The 16,638-nt window shown below is 36.4% G+C and overlaps 1 protein-coding gene across 1 annotated transcript in view; it reads left to right on the top strand.

Moving 5' to 3' along the window:
- GRM8 (glutamate metabotropic receptor 8) overlaps nt 1-16,638 on the top strand; it is a 348,956-nt gene that overhangs the window by 289,941 nt on the left and 42,377 nt on the right. Inside the window, exon 8 of the mRNA XM_054211584.1 lies at nt 7,435-8,370. Coding sequence (XP_054067559.1) covers nt 7,435-8,370 — 936 coding nt within the window. The remainder of the gene's footprint in view (nt 1-7,434; nt 8,371-16,638) is intronic.

Here is a 16,638-nt window from a genome sequence, read left to right as displayed (position 1 = left end):
TTCTGTTTATGAGCATAAAAATTTTTATATTTGTTTGCACTGTTATTTTCCATTTGTATGTACTACCTCAGAGCGTCCTTTCCCTTAATTATTTTGCCCTAGCTGAGAATGACTTGTTAATATGGCCAGAAAATTAAATATACGTTCTTTTAGCTTTAGTAATTCCAGAGATTTGTGATATAGTGGTTCTGGGAAACTGGGGATGACAAGAAAGATTTTGTCATGCCAAGGAAGCATGGAATTGTTGTGATGTTTCTGGTATTCTTTGAAAAAAGTTTTTAAAAGTAAAAATCATTTTAATCAAGCTTTCTACAATATAACTACTTGCTTGGCGAAAAAACCTTCTGGATCTGAGAGACAGAGATCAGTTATGTCCCTACTTAAACTTCTTGCCCACATTTTAAACTTACTTAAGTGTCTCCACTGCTCCCGTCTGCATGACAGCTGGAGCCTCCCTCCAGCCAGTTGCAAAGTTCAGATTCAAGCAGGTTAAATAATTTTCCCAAGGTCACCAAGAAAGTCAGACTGTATCAAAGCCACACAGGCCAACTCTAAGCTTTGAGACTATAGTTGTTTAACTGTTCTGCTTTCAAATAATATGAATATCACCTTCCTTCCTGTAGTCCTAGGCATTTTAAATCATACATGCATATGCATATAAATAATTATACAGACGTAAGGTAAGTTGGTATTAAAATTTAAATGACAGTAAATTTAACTGTCTTTGTTTTTCCTTTAGGGCATCTGTGAGATAGTGATGATAAGTGGTGTGCCTAGGAGGAACTTTGGCCAGGTGGATTCACAGTTAGGAGAAATCAGCTTCCATCTGGGCTGTAACAACAACCTGTGCTTCTGTTCCTAAAGAAAAAGAGAAAACATTATTTTCCTTGTAGTATTTCAGACTGGTCCTTTAATGCTCATTGCATCTAATCAAGCTTCTCAGACTCCTCTTCACACTGGTACTCGACTGCATTAGTTTTCAACCAATACGTGGTAAAACCAAACATATGAGGCCCCTGCTCTTTGCAGACCTCTGGAAATGTCTATGCCTGAGATTCCAGAAAATGACATCTCAGTTTTTAGGAAAACATCTGTATGGAGTGAATGAAGTAAATCATTTACAGCAATTATGACAGATTTGGTAATGATAGTGATTTTATCCTGCCATTGACAATCTGGATTTATTATGGTTCTGTTTAGTTTTATTTTTTAATTTAAAACTGTATTTTTTGTCCTTGACTTATTTCCCTCCTGCACATGCTTGCTTAAATATTTGTAAGTTTAGACACTAAGTATACCCAGCTTTTCTCTAGAGGGATAAAATCTGTCTGGCAGACTGAATGCAATGATCATTATATTTAGGCTCATAATGAATTCACTTTAGTTGAACCAGTTTCAGTTTAATTTTGGTTTTTGATGGTTCAGATGACTTGATTGGACAAGGTACATTAGAGACTTGAACTTTTACTGTGAGAATAGATGCATTAGACAATTAAAAAAGCTAAATATTAGACTAAATTGCCTTAATTCACTCACTTGCTATTCTCCTCTGATGAACCTTTTTGTCAGAAGAGAAATGCTTCCAGGAACTAGAGATAAAAATAAGAACAACTCTTAGTGACAGCTGGAGGTGATATTTCAGTTCTTTGTAATTTTTATAACTAAGAATCAGAATGTCTATTAAAAACGGTATGGATTTATATGTAGGAACCTTGATGCTTCTGAAAGTCTTGGATAACTGACTACAAAATAAGATGTTTTTCTGCTCCCACGACTCTGGTAGAATGCACTTCTTGCAGTCCTCTCTCCACATATTGTATAATTGCATTCATTACAATAATACCATTAAACACATATTTTTCATTATTTTTAATAAATATCTAACTCTGAGATAAGATGTCAAAACTGAAAATTCCTGCAAGTGATAATATAACATAATCAGAAACATTAAAATAATATCCACCATTGTCCTTGGTATACATTCTCTGAAGGCTCTCCAAGTGCCTTTATATTGTCACTGGTTGCTGAATTACGTGAGCAAGTGACAAATTTTTCCATGATCATTAGGAATGGAAAACAGAATGGTTTTGTACACATAAATGGTTCAGAAATGATATGTGACCTATTAACAGCATTTTTGATCAGTCTCCTCCGGTTGCTGAGGGCACTGCTAAATGAATGAGTTGCTTGATTATTGGAAGAAGATAGGTGCCAGGAATGTGAATGTGCTACTTGTACCGCGTCATGTAAATCTCATCTTGTTTTAGCCCAGTCCTCACAACATTAATTTTTAGCTTTATTATTAGATATTAAAGGAAATTGTATTTTTAATGTTCATGAAGGATAGAGGTGTTTACTTGGTTTTGATATGAAATGGCATTTTGACTGTATTTTAATGGTTTAGTGAACTGTGAATCTTAGTGATGGAAATTAAAGGAAATTGCAGCTCCATCAGGCACATATCTCATATAGAGATGATTTTTATGTCTATTTAAATAGCAATGAAGCCATTCTCTTTTTGTATCATGATGCATTTCATAGAAAATGAGTACATGTCTTACAGACATGCTGTCATCGTCTTTCTGATGTTTTCACTCTGGTAAGTATTGGAATAGTAGAAAATGGAACCTCATCTTGGGGGAATGTGAAGTATTTCATGATAGCACATCAATCTATCAGAGACTTTCCAAATTCATAGAAGCTACTCCAATAAAATTAATAATAATGTTTAAACTATTATTAATAATAGATACAGAGCTAGTCTATTCCAGTCCATCTGATCTAGGTAATGAATTCAGATACATTTAACAATGAACTTTGCCTTGTCATGTACCATACTGTAGTGAACAGCAGCTAGATGTCACATGAAAACGAAGGTGATAAAATAAGTCTTCTAGAAACTACATTTACCTAAGGCTACTTAATAATCTGATACTCACACAGCTTTAGCAGGGTCTGTGTAGTATAGAGAGTGCTGCAGACCCAGATATTTTGATCAGTTAGGGCTGAAGACATGCAGAATTTTTTCATTCTTTTTCAATGTCAAAAAAGTGCCTCCTTTTCTGTCTGTCTTTTGTCTGGGTTTGGCTTCTTTGACAGTTTCTTTCCCCCATGAGAATATTGTTTAAAAATGTGTGCCTAAAGTTAAGCTCCTCTGAAGTTAGTTTTGTAACATTTGAACTTCTGGATCACTTTGGGGCAGGTTTCCCAAAGTATTTAGATTGTGAAAACTGCAGATGGAAGCATAGTGGGATTTTCAAAAGCACTTAAACAGATAAGGTACTTAGCTCCTATTTGAAGTAATTAGCTGGATAGAACAAGTTCCCCTTGGCACTTTTGAAAGTTCCACTGCTAAGTGTTTATGTCTACATAAAAAAATATGATTTTCAAGAGGCTGAGCATCGAGCAATTCCCCTTAAAGTTTATTACTATTACAGGTTTTCAGCAGTTCTGAAAATTAGACAATGTCACTGGGTCTATGTTCACAAATGATCTTCCTTCGCTTTCTTGTTTCTTAACAGTTTCTACTATCATTTATTGTCTAAACTTAATCTCAGAGAAGTGGCTTCAATAGCACTACAACCTAAAGATAGAAAACTAATGACACGGGTGGATCTTCTGCACAGATTTGAGAAGCCATTTCCTTTGATACATACATTCAGTCACTGAAAAACAGATAGAGCTTTAAGACCATTGTTGTAATTATATCTTGTACTGAATTTCCTTATTACATTTATATTATGCAAAATCATAGCTCAAAAACACATACAGGCAAAGACTGCTGCAGGTTATGGATAGCTGGAAATGAACCAGATGACCAGAAGTAGCATGAATTTTCAGTCTTTAATTCCTGCATATACAGATACTCTTAGCAGACCTGTTCAGATGTAATAAAAGCAAGCAGTGCTCACTCTGAGGTATAGTTTCCCCTGCCCTTTACTCTGCCTCTATTACAGTAGTGTCTAAGTAGTAGTTTGAAGGTGTACATACATTAGCATTTGGTTTCAATCAAGAGTCTGTTTTTTAAATGAATCTGCTAATTAGTCCCACTTAGCACACTTGCTCATTGTGGAGTGGGTCTCAGGCTATGTGAACTAGATTGGTTTTGGCTGAAATGAAAACAGAAGATGCTTTTCAGGACACCTAACCTTCTCTAATCATTACTGTGTGTTCATCCCACTGAACTACATCAAAATTAGTTCAATATAACCTTCCCTCCCAGACTCTAATTTCAAATACTGACCAATGTATCAAGTCGTCAGCCAAGTCCTCCAATACCTTTGCTCCACAGATCAGTTTTTACTGTGCCAAATTGCTTGTTAATGTGGCTATAAACTGAGTTGTCAGGATGGTTGTGTTCATGGTAGGATCCCATCTTTGCACCCACTTCCAATAGGTGCAAATCCCATCTTTGCACCCACTTCCACTTACAATGCCAGAATTTTCTCAGCTCTGCAAATAGTTTAAAGGGGATCTCCAATTTCAAACATGGGCCAACGTTTTTTGGGAATATATCTTCTGTTTCTTGTTAGATAGGAAATGAAATAAAAAAACTCATGAGCAAGAGCTCATTTTTGTTAAGAGCTTTTTCAGAAATGTAGGTCAACCTAAATGCAACTGTGTTTTATCTAGAAAAAGTAATCCAGACAAGACAGTTAGTAAGACATAACTTTTATGCCTTGGAAAGTGCACCTGCAGCAGCCATTCATTCTCGTTATTCTCTACATTGATTTAGATTTTTTTTTATGCTTTAAAAGCCCATTCTTGTTTGAATCACTCCATTACTAAAGGCTAATATGGTTTATATTCGTAATTTATTTTTTTTTTTAAAAGAGAAGACTCAAGTTTGTTTAGCCAGCAAGTTTTCCAACATTCATAACCCTGTATTGCCATGCTGGAAATTATATCATGTAGTTTAAGGGTCAGATATACTAGACCAAAAAAAATAATATAAATCTTTACCAATGACCTTCAGAAACACAAATTTATTAACAGTTGTTGCCACTGGGATACATAACCTGAGGCATTCTAATGTATTGCCAACCAGAAAGAGTTTTTAAGCATGTTTTTAGCTAATTAAATCACCATCAAGACAAAAAGTATGAGAAATCATAAGTAGCTGTACAATAAAAGTTTATTTTTTTTCTTTTTTCTTTTATTAAGGTGGAAACTCTGAAAGACACAAAGGAATTCTGTGTACCTATCTAAGCTGTGGATTCACAATACAGTAAATGTGGCTTTAGGATGCTTAATGCCAGATAAGAGACACTGTAGCCTCGTGGTATTAAATGCTGATCTGGTATAAACTCACTTTGCTAGTTCAAAGGTGTTAAAAATATTGGACACCTTAGCGTTATCCTGTCAGGCTTTCTGCCAAATGAGTTATTGCCTGTCCATGCCATTCTAAGTGTATACTGGATCAGGTGTTGTATACTCTCCTGGTGATTCTGTATTGTGTGCTATAATCTGGCAAATACGCAGTACTGTTCTTTTTTGAGTCATCCCAAACTTATCCACAGATCTGGATTAATGACCGTGGCCTTCTGTTGCCCCCATTATCATACTATCTGACTAAATCACAAGCTTTGATGTATTTATTCTCCTAACAACACCGTGAAGGAGAATATGTCTTTGCTATCACACTGATTTGATCATACCATGTTTTCTCTCTTGTCTAGTAGATGAAACAGTAGGGGTTATGCAGGCTTTGAGAATTTCAGTGATTAAAACCAGGAGATTGTAACAGAGGTGGATATTTTCTTAGAGTGTCAAGTGCTCTGCTAGGGCTCTATCAAAGCTGTTTCGTGCAACTGGGTTATTCTTATGGTTTTTAGGAAGCTAATTACTTACATGATTTCCTTTTACATGTCACCAGATGCTGCATTTTGTGTAATTATCACAGTCCTTGTTATAAAATATGGTTAACTTCTGTAGGTTCAGGACTGATCCAAACCCCACCTTTGAGTGACTAGGGATTCTCAGAGCTGACTGTAGGAGTGAGTTTTGTGTCTCCTTCTTATTGCGTGGTGCCTTGTTTGCCCCTTTGAGTGGTGAATAACAGCAAAGTCCTACACTGTGCAGAAGAGTGGACAGAGGAGACAAAGGGCCTGGTTGCCTGTTGCTGCTTTATTCACCCTGTGTGGTGTTGTAACTGGTGCTCTGGCTCTCTGAGGAAGGCAAATGAGGCCAGCAATGTTACGTTGTGATTTTTCTCTCAAATCTGTTGGAAAATTGCTGGAAAAATAAACTGTTAAGGCCAAAATTATCCCTCTTGATAAGCTGTCCTCATTCTGTCCTCCTCCAGAAGGAACTGAAAACACGCCTGACGCGTGAAGTTTTGTTACTGCTGTTTCGCTTATAAATAAAGCCTCCAAATGAATCAAAAGTGCTAAGTACTTAATAGGCAAGAGCAAGGCAAGTCCTTTGTCCTTGAGTGCTTACTACCTGACAAAGGAATGAAAGGTGGAGCATGGGAGCAACACAAAGTTATTCTGGTGCCTACAAGTAGCTCTTTGCTCCACACACTGCTCTGGTTCCCTCAGTGTGACCTCTGGCAGAACACGGTTTTGCCAAGGGTGGGATAAGGAGAGCTGGGACCAAACTGAGTGATAATTTTAAGCAGGTGATGCTTTAAATCCACGATTCTCCTATTCAGATTTTATTTGGAGGGCACGCAGGAAGAATAGGTAAGTGGATGAAAAAAAGTGTATTTTGTTAATGCACTGCTGTGGAAAAATCTGGGATATCCAAAACAAGATGGCATTGTGTGCACCTGTCCTGTACTACTATCAGGAAGACTAAAGTAGTAGCCATGATGTCTTTTTCCATTATTATTCAGAAAGCAGTATACACTCATTTTTATCTTCTAGAAATTTAAACAACACTCTTGTGCATTTCAAGACTTGGAAAGTGGAAATATATAAAATGTCCACATTTGTGGGAGAGGTGGCATCACGTATCTTTCTTCTGGCACTCTTTGTTCTGCCAGAGCTGATGCAAGGAGATTTTAATCTATTTCTTTAACGTACCAGAAACTTATCTGAAACTCACATAGTCTTATTTTGTAATTAAATGTTTGAGAACTACTGGTATTTATATTTACATATGATTAAGTTTTAAAGCACTGTGTACAGGGCTTTTTGCTTTTAAACTAGCCTGGAGTCAATAAATATCTTTACCCATGTCAATTTGGTCAGCAGCAAAGAGGTAAATAGAAACTAATGACACTCATCAAGCCTGTGGCATGAATGATTTATTGGACACAATCATTTAACACTTTTATAAAGTCAATACAAGGGAAAGAAACAGGTTTCTTATTATGGTAAACTGTATTTGTACTGTCAGCATGTAGTGATTTATGACAAACCTGTGGCCAGGATTAGGATATTATAAATGGGGGAAAATAGAAGGCTCATTAATTTTTTATACCCACAGGTAGAAGACATGCAGTGGGCTAATAGACAACACACTCATCCAGCATCTGTCTGCAGCCTGCCCTGTAAAGCTGGGGAAAGAAAGAAAACCGTGAAGGGAGTGCCCTGCTGCTGGCACTGCGAACGCTGCGAGGGGTACCATTACCAGGTGGATGAATTCAACTGTGAACTGTGCCCCATCAATAAGAGACCGAACGCCAACCGTACGGATTGCCAGCTTATCCCTATAATCAAACTGGAGTGGCATTCTCCTTGGGCCATCGTGCCCGTCTTCATAGCTATTCTCGGTATAATTGCCACCACCTTTGTGATTGTGACATTTGTCCGGTACAATGACACGCCGATCGTCAGGGCCTCTGGACGGGAGCTCAGTTATGTGCTCTTGACTGGGATTTTTCTCTGTTACTCCATTACTTTTTTAATGATTGCGACTCCAGATACAGTGGTCTGCTCATTTCGAAGGATCTTTTTAGGACTCGGCATGTGTTTCAGCTATGCTGCCTTGCTTACCAAAACAAACAGAATTCACAGAATATTTGAACAAGGTAAAAAATCTGTCACAGCTCCCAAATTTATTAGTCCAGCTTCCCAGCTGGTGATCACTTTCAGCCTCATATCCATGCAGCTTATTGGAGTCTTCATCTGGTTTGCTATTGATCCACCACATATTATTGTAGACTATGGAGAGCAGAGGACACTTGAACCAGAAAATGCCAGGGGAGTTCTCAAATGTGACATTTCAGATCTTTCTCTCATTTGTTCCCTTGGATACAGTATTCTCTTGATGGTCACATGCACTGTTTACGCTATTAAAACAAGAGGGGTTCCAGAGACCTTCAATGAAGCAAAACCTATTGGATTTACTATGTACACAACCTGCATAATTTGGTTAGCTTTTATTCCAATCTTTTTTGGTACGGCCCAATCAGCAGAGAAGGTAAGTGACGATAAATTTACAAATCAAATACTATCCTTTTTCTATTTTCATCTCGCAATACTTAAAGCACTCAAATATTTTCACTGTTACAAATGAGAAATTCTGAATGATAATTGCAAACAAACTCTCAGAATTCACAGATTATAAAATTTATCATTCAAAAGGTAGGATTCCTATATTTTAACACAAAAAACTGAACATGATTGTGGTGTGGCTGGCATAACAATGTTGACATTTTCTCAATACATCCTTATGTGACTGTTTCTTCTAACGTTTATTATTACCCTTCAGTGATGCTCTAGCCTGTTACATGAAGCACTATAAATCTTTGTTATCATCCACAGATCTGGTAGAAAGGGTTGCATTTCAAAAGTCTAAGATCAACTTACATTTGTCAAAAATAATGAAGAAGAATGCCTGGGCAGAATGAGAAGAAATACTTTTCTCCATGGTTGACACATTTTTTTTTATTTTTTGTTTTAAAAAAAAGGAATGAAAGAAGTGTATGTAAAATTATATAAAGCATAATTCACTATTATCTCAGAACAAAAAGGTAACATTTTCCTGATCTTTTAATCTCAAAGGAAATGTTGCACACTTGGATATCTGTTATTCCTTGTTAAATTGGCATGGACCTTTCCTGGTATCAGTCATGGTGAGCATTACAAAACATGTCAGACATTTAACTCTCCTTCTCTCAGTTCTAATGGGCAGGCAGAGGTACATGTCGACTGTGTGTGTTTTTATCTAGCTGATAGTGGTGAAAATGACAAGTTCCGTAGGAAAGAGCAATAATACCAGCATCAATCTTCAAAACTGCAAATCTGCGAGATTTGGAAAATTTTAAAAATTAGAAATTAAAGTCATCAGTCTTTTGCATAAACTCTTTCCCCTTTTCTTCTAGCAGGTGCTTTTTACTATGATTTAAAATATACATTTTAATTTAATTTGAAAAGTCAACATGTGTCCACTTATAATTGCGCAGAGGTTTGACCCATCTCTGGTTTAGAGGGCACTCTTGCCTGCAGATTAAAGAACATAGCTTGATAAAATAACTGCTAATTCAAGCACAGGAATTGTATGGGGGTGAGAGTGTGGCAGAAAAACATTTTCCTCACTAAAAACTGAAGTAACAGGCTTGCTGAATTGGATCAGGCTTGATTTCAAATGGCCTTCTGGATTGTCAGGGGAAGTGAATACCAAGCTAATGGCTTGTAAGTAAAGATAAAAGTAAGTAAAGATAAAAAATCCTGTTTGATACAGGAAAATGTGTTTAGGTGAATTGTATTTAAATTCTGACTTTTTTATATGTGTAGCCTTAAGTTAGAAAAATACTTTGTTGTACAAATGTGTGGTACTTTTTGTTTTAACAGGTTGGGCTGGTCAGTTTTACAAAAGAAATGTATTTCTGAGTATTGAAACACAGAAAATATTACTTGGCTGGCAAGTTTGCAGTGAGTTTTGATTCAGACCTTTGGTTCACCTTAGCTTGTAGTAAAGGATGATTTGGTTTTGACCTCTAAAACCAAGATTAATGAGCACCTCTTTTACATTTCTTTCATGAAATCCAACACTGAACACACAAATTATGCAAAATCACACAGCTTCTAGTACTAACTTTCACTTGTTAGTTGCCTTTTTTTCTAAATGGTTTGTTATTCTTCAGATAGTGACTTTCAGGAAGAAAAAAAATAATTAATATGCTAATACAGTAGCTGTGTAGTTCAAATAATTCTTTTCACAGTGTTTCTACTTTTTGCTGCAAATAAAAACATGTTTCTACACAGAGTCTTAAGGACATCATTGTAACCGTTCGTGTATTCATACTATTAAATTGCTTATCTAAATAGGACAAAAATGTATCTTAGTGCACACATATATATATTGTCTGAATAAACTCAAAGTTGCTTACAGATTTCTCAGTTAATGTATAACAACAAAAGAAGCATTTTAAAAACAAACTAACACATTATAGAATATCTTATTTGAAACTTGGTATTATGACCTTTTTTGAGGAGGAAAGAAATGGAAGAGAAAATAAACTTAAACAGACTTTTGTTAGGTGCTTACTCACTTTGTTGTTGATTTTAGAATCCTGAAATTAATATTTTTTAATTTTTTTTATGGCTTGAGTTTGTTCAGAGAGAATGGAGCCCTAAGCTGGGGAACTTAAAATACTGTTTAAAAGCAGTGGTCCATTTTTGAAATGTTGACGGTAGTAAAATTAGCCTAGCATTCAGTACAAGCCAGGTGTACTTCCAACTAGCAATTCATCGAACTACTAGCTTTAGACACACTTCTGTTTGAATAAAGAGTAGTTAAAGCTTCTCCAGAATTTTTTGAGGAACTTCTGTTTTCCTAAACATTAGTAGTGCTTACAACAATAGCAGCAGTCATTACGAATTTTTTGAAAGAGAAGTTGTATTTACGTAATTAACTATTACTTGAACACAGATCAGGTAGAAAGGCTATTGAGAAGCTTTTGCTTTTATTTCACTGTCAAAATATTTCCACTGATAAACAAAAAAATAGGACCATTAATGCTAAAAACAGGTGACTATATCCAAAACTCATAGATTGTCATGGAAATGTTACCTTTACATTTAGTGGCCTTGGGATCAATTGCCAGAAGTGTAAATTTCCTAAGAGATTCTGGATAGAACCTAGAGGAATATAAGCCTGTACAGTCGGTACAAGTCCATAAATTGAGTGTTGGTGTCCATCAAACTTCAAATATGTGTGATGAAGGGCATGTAAATATGCACAAGTACTTTTCTGCAGACAGACTGAATCTTGCTGATATGTTCTTACTGTGAAGCACAGGATGAGAAACTTCTCTCTCTCCACTGTTCGTATGAGGAACCTTGAGTCTCTAGCTGGTTAATACAGCTGAGTTAAATGCTTGAATTTGCATGGTGTGACACATCCATAAGAGAAGACATGGTAAAAATTAAGGTAACTTGAAAAGACTCAGTGGGAATAAATTGATTTATAGTCTTGACATTTGTAAAATTTTTAACAGTCCTTTATAACAGTTAATGTTTCTACTCGTATATATTCATAGAATCATAGAATTGCCTAGGTTGGAAGCGACCTTTCAGATTATCTACGTATCTTTCCAGACACTCTTCCCCAAGCTTGTAGCGCTCCATGGGGTTGTTGTGACCCAAGTGCGGGACCCGACACTTGGCCTTGTTGAACCTCATACCATTGGCCTCAGCCCATTGATATTATTTCAGTTTACATGTACGTTTAAAACTAATACAAAATCGAGAAAACTTCTATATAATATTCAAGAAATTAAAAATTATCTATAGACAATTAACAAAACGTTAAAATACCAATCTGAAATAACCTTGCATAACCCAAATTTAGTGGATTTTAAGGAACTCCATCTTTATTGTTTGTCCTTAATCTCAAGCAGCAGAATATAAAACTCCTGTGCCATTAAACATGCCATTTTTAGATTGTCATTTATACAGATATTCTGCAAAGAACAATAAGAGCATTGACTTTAAGTCCTGTGTGGGTTTTTTTGTGTCTAATTCCTGATTTTGTCTATTCATGATCAAGCCTGTTTTGACAGCTGCTGCCTTATGAAACAAACTTGCTACAAATGGTTAAATTATTCCAATGCATCATTGAACTGAATGAAAAATGTATCCCTAAGACATAGAACACCAATTTTCTAACACTTGCGTAAATGTCAGTGAGGTGCTTTTGAGGCAAGGGGTGAAATTCTGTGAGAATGCATTCTGTGAATATAGCCTTCATCTATGTCATACATGTGTACGTGGCAAAACACGGGAAGTACGGGGATCATCTGGACTAGAGATGTCTGAAATGTCATGATGACTGGAATGCCACAGAAAAAAAGATTGAATTTACCTGACTGATTAAAACAGATGTTTGATGAACGTCTGGGTAAAATTAAGTTACAACAGCAGACAGCACAAAAACCAGCTGAGGACAGATGGCTGTCTAAAGTACAACACTATTTGATAAACTGAACTTTTTAGATTTCCTTCCTTTTACCACTTTTGACAGATGGATGAATCATGTTCAATCACAGATAATAAAGACATCATTTATTATATTAACCTGAAAATACCCTGTTTTGAATGAGAAGATGAATACTTGGTCCCTATACTATGAAAGAAAAGAGGTTGCACTTTCTGGAAAGGAGAGGACCATAGGAAATACTGAATGATTTCTTCCTTCCCCTCCCACTGGAAGCAATTGCAAAGTGTAATAAGGCAGATAAATTTTAATGTATTTCTAATTATTCTGACAAGTTTGATCTCTCTTTTCATAACTGCAATAGAAGCAAAACAAGTTGTCATGTATGGTAGAAATCTTCCCATAAATTATTATCCTTATGATCTTACTATTCCATCTGTTTTCATCCTGGATTTACTGATCATGTGGATCTTAAGCTTATATCCAGCTGCTTGTTAGTTACATTAAAAAAAGTAGAAACAATTCTAAGAGTATCCCAATATTAATTTGACTTGTAAACTACTGCTGTGGTTGTCAAGAGGAGGATATTCAGTTCTCACTGGGAGGGAGAGATAGTTCCATCAGTCTAGTAAGATATGTTCTTTATCTTAAAAAACAACTACTAGTGAAAATTCAGGTAGAGAACTCTTATTTCACCCACATTTCTACATAATTTATAAAAATCACCTTTTGTGCGTGTGTATGTTATGAATTCTTGGGTAAATATATTCCTGTGACTGCAAGAAAACAAAGCATCTTAATGATGCCTCAGACTGTGTTAATGAGGCAGATTGCAATGAGCCTTTTCTTCACCTCAGAGCATTGTCTTCTGATCCTGATCATAATCAGAGATCTAGCTCTGCAGGTAGTACATGCAGTACACATCGCAGGAAAAAGTCCAGAAAGACAATTTATTATGTTAGAATTTCTTCCATTTTATGAATAATCTTTGGCTTGATTAAACTAAAGCGTTGTGCATAGCATGAGGATTAATATGAGGGATATTTCAAACAGTTTCTCATTTTCATTATTATGGCATCCAAAGTTAGAAGACTGCTGAAATGATACTTCCCACATTCAGCAGTTTATCATTGTTCAAAACTCAATTCCTGTGCTGTTGCTGATTTTTTAAGAATCTTTAGAATATGGAAAGGCCTGCAGGATTATAACAAAACTATCAGTACTTGAATTTTTGCATGTTTTGGAACACAGAAAATTAGATAAAATTCACCAGATCCCTCTCACTGGAAAGTGTATGTTAAGAAAGGAGATTTTGTAATGTTTTCTTATTTCATGTTTTTCCAAATGTAAATATTTCATGAGCTACATTATTTCTAATTTTATTTTTTTTTAATTTCCTAAGATTTGTGACTTGATCCTTAGCAGAAGTTAGGACTTTGTTGTTCTGCTGTAGAAGCAGAGTGGGAAAAAAGATGCAAACAAGGGTACAACTGAATTGCAATTTGTTGCCCAATCTTCCTGTGCTCCCTTTCCCTCTGTGAGGAAAGTTCCTCACTCCTTGCTTGTCCCTAAGACAGTATATTTCCCTCCAGCTGGTGAAGATATTCAGTGCAGTGCAGGTCACGGACATTGCTGGGTCCACCCATTGGCTGAATAAATAATGGTTGCAGCAGCCCCACAAATCTGTTTTTCCCTCTCCAGCCTTCCATAAGCTGGTGCAAGAGGGCAAAGGAGTGGTTGTACTTCTCCAGCACGTCTGTGTAAACTGCAAAAGATGCCCCTAATGAGAAACCAGTTAAATGTAGAGATCCTCTTTTCTTTCAAAAGTCACTTTATGAGAACCTATTCCAAAAGCTGTCTGTTAGAAAAAAAGCTTCCCTGTTCCCACTAGAATCATAAGTGCAAAGTTTATTAGTTAACACATGAGACAAAAAATATGGATTTGGTGATTTGAAATATTGTGGGCATTTAGAAAGCTTTTTTCAGTTTCAACCTTTTCCATCTTTTTGAGATATTGAATTTTGGAATGGAATCGAATTGAATTGAAAGCAGTTTTGATATTGAAAGAGGATAATTTCACAACTTCTAAACTGTTTACACTTTCTTAAACTGAAAACGTCTGAACTGACAGTTAACTGTAATGACAGACTTGCATATAAAAAACCATTTATCAAAACATTTCTGACCAGCTTTCAGGCCAAGTACTGAACTTTCTTAGAAGTTAAACTATACTATAGTATAGTTACCTAAACTGCATTAGATTAACTAAGAAATCAGAGGGGATTACTGTAGTCAACCAAGTCAGCCCCTTGTGCAAAAAGATCTTGAGCTCTGTTCCCTTTGGTGCTGCTCAGACTCATTTGGATAATTTAAGACCGTAGCATTTTTCTTGGGGTAGACATCTGCTTCCCTGTTTAGCTGCTTTGCTCCAGAAGTAAATGATGACAGGGGAAAGAGGCAAGGCTCCCAAGTTCTTTCAAGTTGTTTTGAGGTGAAATGCAACTGCAAAGGTTTGCTGAAAGCCCCTTGGACTGAAGAGAAAAAGTCCCTCTGCTTCTGCCTGCTTGTGACACGCAGGTGTGACCTGCCTGCTTAAAGTGCATGAAAGCTAGGGGGAGGATTTCTTTCAGACTGTGCTATCCACTCAACAAAATCTTGTGGAGGGCTGAATGCAGCTACTTTTTAAAATTCTAGCCCCTGTTTAGATTTTTTGTTACTCAGCATAGTGTGTACCCGAGTTTCAGCATGTGTTCTTCTTGCTGAATGAAGGACTTTATGCAAAGCTAATGCATACATAATTTTAAAGACTCAACTTTATTGTTTTAAGATATGCCTACAGTCTTTAGGTTGTAATTTCATTTTTCTGTTTACTTTAATATTAATTAAGCTACTAGCGTTTAAAGGATGTACACTGAGCACTAATTTTAATTGTAAGGTTATTAGGAGGTATCAGGAAGAGAGAAAATGCCAGTTTCTCTAAGAAAGTGGATTATTTAATAAAATATAAAGCCATTTTTTTCAGTTCATTTTCAGACACTCATGTGTGCACCTGAAGGTTGTATAGCCTGTTCTTTTCTGCATGGTTGCATGTCTGTTCCAGTATGAGCATTGAGCTGGCGTACCTCGTTGTGTACATTGAAGAGATGTGAACCTGTCGCATAACGGAAAACAGCAGCATTTTGCTTGTCTGACATGTTTGCTTCTGGCTTCATGATGAATGATAGCTTCAGGGTCTTTGGGAAAGGAGGAGACAGGAAAGACCTGCCAGAAAAATTACATTAGCCTGTGATCTGCTTACTGCCCTATCCTGGGGAGTGTCAGAGAGTTGGTAAGAGGTATACAAAGAAGGAATGCTAGCCAGAGAATTTTAAATAGACCTTTTTGGCTACTTGCTGGCTTCTGTGGTAATTAAGTACCTAATTTTAATTGAGAAGCAGAAACAATTTTGTGAAGCACAGATAGCTAAATGTAATCACAGAGGACAGTTTGTGAAAGACCACAAATGTTTCACAGAGATCATCAATGTTTCACAGAGATCATCTGGGGGGGAAAGGCCTTATCTACTGTATTTCTAGAAATCAGATTCCCCTGATAAAAGTGTTGATCTTTTGGCTCTCATTTGTTCAGTGCCAAAAATCTTGTTGTCTTCAACACGGGCAGGTAAAGAGAAATCCTTCCAGTCGTATTAGATGATCTTTGCACAGTAAGAAAGAGATTGCTTGTTGGCATTAAGATGCTATAAACTGCCACAATTGTGTTTCATCTACAAGTGTAACTATGAGATGGGGTCCTCTATGTCATTATTATGCACAGGACAGTATCAGAGTTACTGATAGTTTTGCATAAAAAGAAAAAGTAGATAATACATCCTAGAACTGAATCATGCTGTCAACTGCTTATGCCTTGATGGTCATGCACTGACAACTGGTGCCCAGCCACTCTGCATCTGAAGAGGACCACAAACATTAAAAGCAAGCATATTTCTTTTGACCAATTGCAAGCCTCTCTGTATGTGACAAGAATGGATTTGGAGATTCAAGTGAGGTACATAAAATGTTGCATCATGGGACCTTATAAAAAAAAATGGACTGAGGCAAATGCAGCTCCTACATCTTGTTTTGTATTCAATACAGTCCATACTCTGCATTCAAAATGAAGGGATATGTAGCAATTTTTGCACACAGATGCCTAATAAAAAACTTATCCTCACAGAAGTATATGTACCTATAAACTTATTCAGTTTTCTATTTCAGACTTAAATCTGGTCTCAGATTGAGACCAGAGCAGGCTGATACGTTGCTGACCAAC

The sequence above is a fragment of the Rissa tridactyla genome, chromosome 1 (genome assembly GCF_028500815.1).
Source record: "Rissa tridactyla isolate bRisTri1 chromosome 1, bRisTri1.patW.cur.20221130, whole genome shotgun sequence".
Lineage (NCBI taxonomy): Eukaryota > Metazoa > Chordata > Aves > Charadriiformes > Laridae > Rissa > Rissa tridactyla.
The sequence above is the reverse complement of the archived record's forward strand: the minus strand, read 5'-3'. Positions and strand labels throughout refer to the sequence as shown.